The 8585-nt window shown below is 39.5% G+C and overlaps 1 protein-coding gene across 1 annotated transcript; it reads right to left on the bottom strand.

Annotated features, from left to right (window-relative positions):
- Window positions 1–2106: 2106 nt before the first annotated feature.
- Window positions 2107–8585, bottom strand: LOC120290591 (G-type lectin S-receptor-like serine/threonine-protein kinase At1g61370). The gene is made up of 8 exons (XM_039306904.1): window positions 8571–8585; window positions 3820–5164; window positions 3644–3751; window positions 3384–3556; window positions 3091–3301; window positions 2747–2984; window positions 2502–2652; window positions 2107–2412 (listed from the first exon to the last, which is right to left on the bottom strand). The coding sequence occupies exons 1-8, from the start codon at window positions 8583–8585 to the stop codon at window positions 2107–2109; spliced, it is 2547 nt and encodes an 848-aa protein (XP_039162838.1).

Raw genomic sequence — 8585 nt, forward strand, 5'->3', positions numbered from 1 at the left:
AAAGTTTACTTCCACACGCTAACCCACAACCATTAATATTTGTTTTAGTACTTAGAAAAAATTACAAAACTACTTAGCAAAACGAGGGGCAAAAAAAAAAAAAAAAAAGAGATAGAGTGAGGGTTAAAAAAAGATGGGTTAATACTATGAAAAATTCCAAATTGATATACCTATTACAAATTTATCCCAAATTAATTTTTTTACTACCAAAATACATTTTTGACAAATTTACCATAAACTGATATTCATGTGACAAATTTACCATTTATTAGTTTTCGTAAATTTTACTATCAAATTGCTGAATATGATGACACGTGATAGTTCATTGGTATATTAATTTAAGATTTTTACTCTTTGTTAGTCACAATTGTACCGGGTTTGTGATTTTTTGTGATATTAATCCAATTAACGGAAGATATATTTGTCACAAATATATTAGTTTGAGATTTTTGGTGGTCAAAAAAATTAATTTGGGATAAGTTTATCACAAATATACCGATTTAGAGTTTTTTTTTTTTTTTATCATTTGGAGTAAATTTATTATAAGTTTACCTATTTGGGGGTTTTTGGTAATCAAAAAATTAACATGAGAATAAATTTAGGGTTTTTTTCGTGATATTAACCCCCTAAAAAAAGAGAGATAATAGGGCAAATCAACTGTCCACTCACTTGGCAACAATTGATACAATAATATTGCATTTCCTCCCTATGGCTATCTATGTAGCACGGACACTCTTCGGAAGCCTTCGTGTCGTGTCCGACACTCCGATACGTGTCCGACACGCTCCGACACGTCCCGACACGCTCCGACACGCGGTCAATGAGTGTCGAAAAATCCGACACGTGGTCAACTCTCTCCGACACGCTCCGACATGCGAGTCCAGAATTCCGACACGCAATTCCGACACGCACGGGGTCAATTTTAAAAATTTCTAATACTTGAGGGGTCAAACTATAAATATACACAAAATAAATAATAAAAGAAGTAAAATTGCTATAAATATACATGCACGGGTCAATTTTTTTTTTTCAGTTTTGTTTTTTTAGAATTTTTTTATTTTTTTAAAAGTCTTTTACTATGAAAGAAGTAATAAAAAATGCTATATATGATAAATAAATAAATTTAAAAATATCATTTCAGCATTTTTCTTTAAACAATGTTTTTTTCCTCTAAGTTTTGTGTATTATTGTAACAAATTAAAATAATAAATGATATTATTTAATATTTTTCGTGTAAATTAATTCTAGGCTATTTTTTATTATTTATTTATGTATTTATATATAAAAATATATTTAATATATAACGTGTCGGAACGTGTCGAAATTCTTTATTTTTAAGAAATGACGTGTCGGTGTGTCGTGTCGTGTCGTGTTGCGTGTCACGTGTCCGTGTCGGTGCTACATAGATGGCTATCGCATGTCATAATGAAGGGCATATCGCAGGGCAGAAGAAAGGTGTCGAGACGCTTCAAATCATCTCTCTCCCTGCTCAACGATGGACGTCACTGCATCGGAGGCGAAGCTGGTGTCCGTGTTGTATCGGGCCGCGAGAACCGCCAGCCCAACCCCATCCCCCTCTGCGTGGCAGAAGCAGGAGGAGGACGACGTGTGTTACCTGCTGGACTGGAGCATGCCGCTTGGGGCCCTCATGGCCGACTACTGTGCCTGCAAGGGCTTCCCGTGTGAGGCCATGCGGTTTGACTACGACAGTGGGCAGGTCTCGGAGGCGAAGTTGGTGAAGGATCTCGGCATGGACGACGAGAACGTCATCTACATCCGGGACAATAAGTTTGGCGGCTAGGGTTAGAACTAGTGTAAGGTATGGGTTTTTAGAAGTCAAAAGAAAAAGAATAAAAGAGACCACCATGCGAAATAAAAGGAAGAGAGAGAGAGAAGAGCGAGAGCTGTTCGAGAAAAGGAAGAAAGAAGAAGAAAGGGGAGGAAGAAGAAGAGTAAAGTGGAAAACAGAAGAGGGCTTTCACATACGCCTTACCAAGCCGATTCGACTTACATAAATTTGAATTAACCAAATTACTAGCGTACACATGCTGCTTCAATTCTATTGCAAAATCTATGTGAGGAAAAACAAATTCAGAATTTCGACCATCATCTTCCTTCGACCACAGAATTCGTCATGGTGTTCACGGAGAAAATACTTTCCCCTTGTGCCTCGTTATTGTGACTTGGATTTCCCCTTTGGAAGGTGAACGTTGGAGGTCTCGGCTGATGAAGATCTGACTCACCGCTCAGCATCCGAACTACGGATAGCATGTTGGGTCGGTCCGTCATTTGGTCCTGCACACAGAGAAGCCCCACTTGAATGCATCTCATTGCTTCTGATGGCGGACAAGTATTAACTATAGCTTCATCCCTTAGGTCTGGTCCTCTATCTTCGCTCCACAATTGCCATGCCTGTAAGAATGAGAGAATAAGAGAACATAGGGAGAAGAAATAGCCGAAGGATTACAGAAATCACTCGAGACTGTACTCCTCACACTTACATAGGAAAGGAGATTGAAATGCTGACCACGGTAGTATAAGCTCGTGTTCTTTTTGCCAGCAACAATCTCAAGTAGCAACACCCCAAAGCCATAAACATCGGATTTCTCAGAAAATATCCCTCCCATGACGTACTCAGGAGACATATATCCTCTGCAATTAATTATCATGTTATAGAGTTTCCTAATTGCATTGTAGAGTTTCCTAATTTAATTTATAATTTCAGCAAGAAGGCTTGAATACTAACATTGTTCCTACAACTTTGTGAGTATTTAGCAAAACTTGAGTGCCTTCGAAGATCCGCGCCAGCCCAAAGTCCGAAATTCTTGGGTTCATTTTCTCATCCAAGAGAATATTGCTTGCCTTCAAATCTCGATGGATAACTCGAAGGTAAGAATCGCGATGCAGATACAGGAGCCCACTCGCAATCCCTTGAATGATGTGGAAACGTGCATCCCAGTTGAGTTCTGCTTTCCTTTTTGAATCTAAGCAAGGAAGAAACAGAAAGAATTCGTGACCTTAAATGCTACTAAGATATATACATATATTTTACCACCAGCACAAGTATGATTTGAAAAGAGTGAGACCAACCAAACAGAAAGGAATCTAAGCTTTTGTTTGACAAGTATTCGTATACTAAAATCTTTTCTTCTCCTTCGACGCAGCAGCCCATGAGTCTGACCAGATTTCGATGCTGAAGTTTCGATATTAGAATGATCTCATTCTTAAATTCATCCATGCCTTGGCCTGAGCTACTGGAAAGTCTTTTGACAGCTATCTCCTTTCCATCATTCAGCATTCCCTGTTTCCGAACTCAAAGACCTGTCAGACCTTGGATAATGTCATAAAATTCCCTAAACGAACATCTTAGAGAAGGCTTTTACCTTATAAACGGGTCCAAACCCTCCTTGGCCAAGTTTATTTGTTGCATCAAAGTTGTTAGTTGCAAGAATTAAGCTACTAAAACTGAACAGCTTGAATTGGGATGCGTCATTTTGCTTCAGCTGATCTTTCCATGCATTTCCAAAAGACATTTCTCCTCTTTTATCAGTTATATCTGGCCAGTCAAGTGCGTTAGGAATTTGGCAAAGTTTTTAGATTACAATCAATGTGAAATTAAGCATTGGACGTGAGCTGCTGGTACCTCTTTTGCTGGCTCTCCACTTCCAGAGACCGAAAATAGCAGTTCCAACGAACATGATGCCTAGGATGGTACTTATGCTGATGATAAGTTTTGCTTCTGTTGACATGCCTGACATGAGAAAAGAATTGTAAGATGTGCGATAAAGTTTAAACGAAACTCAGTGAAACTTCTTATACCTGTATTGTCATGCGCGATTCGAATATATACATCTTGCCCAGCTGTTGAAAACTCCTGAAAATCCATGAGATCTTTAGCCCAGACCAAACACCCTATCGTTTGGACATAAGAATAAGCCAAGCAAGAACAATTATTCATGCACCAGCTTTGGCATTTTCCTACATCTCCAGGGTCTGATAAATATGCTGCAGAATCAGGCACTTTCATCTGTTTCGTGTGTACAAAGACATCTTTCTTCATCTGCGTTGAAGGCGACCTGCTTGTGTTCTTCTGGCAGTTCAATTCTGTTTCTCTAATGCACCCCCTGGTCCAATTCCTTCTGTTCCATTCTTCTTTCGATTGTGGCATAAACCCTTTTACGCAACGGCAGATAGGAGAGTTTTTTGAGTTGCAGATGCCAAAGGGACCGCAAGTTCCATAAATGTCACAACCGGTGCTCGGTGCTGCCCAATTTTTTGACCAACCATTGGATCCATAATACCATAACATTAGTGCTAGAATTCCTCCGGGTGAAATGGAGCCATAAACAAGAACAGAGTTGTTTTGATAATCATAAGAAAAATCAGTGGTTCCCTGCTGAGGATCTTGCTGGAGACTGTACCCGTTATAGTATGAGGATTCCATTTCTGGTACGCCGATGAATGTCGATTTATCCCACGGTCCACTTCTCCAATAAGGGGTCGAGCCATTCCAAGAGAAAAGTTGCGGTGGAGTCTCTGATGTAATCCCAGTGGCGAAATTTCCCGATGATGGATCGTTGTCGTTTTTCCAGGAAACTAAAACCCGTCTCTCTCCTGTTCTCTTGTTTAGTCCTATCTTCATGTTTGGTAGAATTGTATCAGTTGGATCATCAAAGCTTGCCCATACTTCAGTAGAATTCCTCTCTTGTAGAACAAACTTTCCACCATCTGAAAGCATTGCTGCTGTATTATTTGACTGGACAGAAACATTGGTGGACCAAACTATGTTCTGTTGTCCATCCACCAGCTTCAAATTCCCATCACTGCCTATCGCTAATTTCGCAGACCGATCTGCGGACGTGAGTGGCGAATCCCTATTGGCCACCCACACGGTTTTAGAAGGCGTCAAGTTCTTGTACCATATGCCAACATACTGGTTTTCCGACCCATTCGGCGTGAAGAACCCAAGCTCGAAGATTTGGCCTGAGGAGACGAGAGTTTGGTTCTGAAAGAGCGGCTCCGATGTAGTAATATTGTGAACCGCGCCACTGGCTATATGTCTCGCCGGAAGTAGGAAGAAGAAGACCAAGCAAGAGCACCAAGCAATTATGAGTCGCATGATAAGAATGAATGAGCCTGACGAACTCGGCGGCTTCGGTCTAATCTGCAGACAACAGCACCAAGCAATTATGAGTCGCATAATAAGAATGAATGAGCCTGACGAACTCGGCGGCTTCGGTCTAATCTGCACTTTCTGCAGATCAAGAATAGATGATCAGGATTTTCTGCTGAGTTCAATGTCGTGGCTCAAGGGTGGCTCCATTTTGGCTGGGTCCGCCTTAGGCCCGGTAACATTAATAATAAGAAGTAAAGTCAAAATGTCAAAATGTCAACCAGCAAGAAGAATATACCAAGAACAAGAAAAGAATGGGGGTTTGGTGCGGGCGTACCGTTCACGAGACGGAGGGCTACGAGATGCCGGTTTCATTCAAAGACAACCTTCCCCGAATTGTCTCTTTTTTTTTTTTTTTTTTTTTTCAATTACGGTTAGAATTTCTTGCTGCACTTGTGTTGAGCCTTTAGTATATGACTAGAGAAGAAATTTTGTATGTCCTATTATGCTAGGTGATTAGTAGAAATTTTTCAACAATCCGTGAAATCTTGGTGTTGTTGCCTTTGTCTTTTTTTTTTTTTAATGTTGTATTACTAAAATATAGCTCGTTATTGTTGGGGGTAAATATCAATTTTGGTCAATTTAGTTTTGGGGAAGATGTTGATCTTGAATTGGTTTAATTCTTGATGAATTGTTGCCCAGTTTTCCCCAACACTCCATAACTGTTGATGTTGTTGTTTTTTTTTTTTTTTTTTTTTCATAACTGTTGTTTTCACCTAACCATATTTTCATTGACAATTTAACTTTGAGATTGTTCCTCGCCAATGTTCAAATTCGACTTAGACTCTCAGTTTACACGTGCATCATCCTCTTCCACAAAATTCGAATTTGCTTATCTGCTAACCCATACAATGGATGAGATCGAAGTGTTGTGTAATCAATTATTTAAGGCGGTGCATTTATGTTAGAAGTTAGAACAATTCAAGTGCCTACAACTGTAAGTCAAAACAAATAGTCACTCCATGTTATTTGTAATGTCATTCTTGAAATGTCTAAAATGTAATGTGTTCCTAAACTTTCAATTGCTTGGATAAGTTTTTTTTTTAATATTTGATCATGAGTCCTATTAAAGATAATATTCAAGATTGCGCGCAAGAAAAGAAATCCTCTTCAGGGCTTGGATGTCTTCTTCAAATCCTAAACCTTCAATTGGTTGGCCAACAAAAGGAGTAATTCATTGGACTCCCTGTAGTAGCACAGGAAATAAAATAAAATAAAAACAAGGGTTTCTTTCCTTTTGTACCTGCGAATCCTTGTTGAAGTAGGACACGGTGGGGCTTAGGGTCAAAGTTTACATTATTTATTTATAAATATTTTAGATTTTGGATTAAATTTAGGTACGAGAAACACTCAAGCGTGTGAGCGATTGTAATTCTGATTCTCCGATTATAGTGGATTATTTGTTGTTAACTCTCTCCGTAGATGTAGATAACGATACTCAGATTAAATCATGTAAATATATTGTGTCCTTATTATTCCTCATTTATACTCAACCATTGCACGTTGATGCTCACAACTACTATTCATCATGGCCAATTCTTATTTTTCCACAATCAGTGTCCAAGCTACCCTACGTATACATCAGTTTGAAAGTCTCCAACCGTGTTAGGCTCAAGGGCAACTTTCCCTCTCCTTCATGGACTATAATCCAAACACTTGATGTATAACTCTAGATCCACACTTCAAGTCGACGCCTCCACCGTATACTTTCATCAAGCATTTCTCTCGTCACTACAAAGAGATTCTTCCCATCAACTAGTCACATTTTTGTATGCATGCTTAGTCATCACCCAACTTTCGCTTCAACTCCTATCCTCCTTTTGACAAACATTTCTTTAAGTGGTACTAGAGATTGCAACAAGATGTGTCGAATGTTTGGGAAGTAGCTAAAATTGAAGAGATGCTTTCCTTTAACTATATGGTGATTGACCCAGTCAAGTATGGACTCATAGGGAGCCTTTGTTGCTTTTGGTCACTGTCGATCAACTGCTTCTTCTTGCCAACTGGTCTGGTAACAATCACTCTTCTTGATATCTAGTCCTTGACCGGCCTATCCCCTCTTATAGACTTATATGGTCAATGGCCACACACATGTTCAGACTTTTGTGGTATTTCATTTACCGACTTACCATTTGATGAGTTCATGGACAAATTTGCCAGGTCAAGTGGACCTATCTCCTCCCAAAAGCACGTAGCATTTCTATTGTACTGGCTTAATCGTTATATATTATGTTCACCCATTGCTTCTGTGTCTCATGAACTCATTGATATAGCATATGCACTCTCCAATAGGATTGATGTGGGTCTTGGCCGTATGGCACTTGGCGCGTTGTACAAGGGCTTTACTGACGCACAATCTTCCCTGTTCAGCACCCATCCTACATCATTCTTTGGCCCTATATGGATTATGCATGGATGGCTGCGTGCATATTTTCCTCGGCTATTTTCCAAAGGCAAAACCACTCCAATCATGAAATACCAACTGAAAATAAGTTTGGGCTTTGGAAGTTTTGTAGTGCATTTCTGCCAATCCCTGAAGGATTCTCATTTCTGCCAATCCCTGAAGGATTCTCAGTCTTTTAAATGCTTCCTTAGCTACCTACTTTCTTTAGAGAGTTTTACTTTCTACGGGTTTGGCGTTGACTTCATATGCAACCCTTCCTTATCCCATCATGACATGTCTGCATTTTGGATGAGCGTTCTCATCCCCATTGATCTTATGCTGGATTTCCATTTTGGGGAAAAATATACTTTGAGCTTTGAAGCACACAATCTCTATTATTACGCTCGCCAGTTCGGGCTGACTTAAGGTATGCTTATGCCCATAGTATATTCCATGAATTTTCCTCTTGTCTTGGCTGAAGAAAAGACTTATGCCATATGCTACATCGAGATCACCCAGCATATTTCAAAGAAATTCAAATTCTTTAATTACTTTGGGGTTCCGTATAGCTCGAGATCTTTAACCAATGGTGGGTAGATTATACGGCTTTCATTTTCCCATGTAATCCGAGTTTGGTGATGTCGAGAATTACTCAATATCTCATGACCATGCAACATCCTTTCGAAAGGCTTGCGTACCAAATTCCTACCATTCAGATACACCATTATCCTTCACAGGGATTTTACCTTCACAAAGTGAGTATATTAGCGATTCAATGGATGAATCACAATCTCCTCACAACACTTATTGTTCCGATGTACTGTTTGTTAATGGCGTCTATGCCTTCAGGACAAGTAATCCTCCAGCAGAGAAGACTCTCCCATCCATCAATTGTAGTGACATCCAAAGTAAATGGGTCAAGCTCTATAATTTGTTGGAGAAAGGGTATGAAATTATATGTGAGATTCCTTGAGGATGAGATTGGATCTTTGCTCGCATATTTAACCAATTTACCTTACCCATTGCCAT

Source organism: Eucalyptus grandis, chromosome 2 (assembly GCF_016545825.1).
Source record: "Eucalyptus grandis isolate ANBG69807.140 chromosome 2, ASM1654582v1, whole genome shotgun sequence".
NCBI classification, from domain to species: domain Eukaryota; kingdom Viridiplantae; phylum Streptophyta; class Magnoliopsida; order Myrtales; family Myrtaceae; genus Eucalyptus; species Eucalyptus grandis.

Excerpts from the sequence above, each read along its gene's own strand:
- LOC120290591 (XM_039306904.1), bottom strand. Across the intron at positions 3,752-3,819 it reads AATCGCGCATGACAATACAG|GCATGTCAACAGAAGCAAAA; the intron begins GTATAAGAAGTT and ends TTCTCATGTCAG. Across the intron at positions 2,985-3,090 it reads CTTAGATTCCTTTCTGTTTG|ATTCAAAAAGGAAAGCAGAA; the intron begins GTTGGTCTCACT and ends TTCCTTGCTTAG.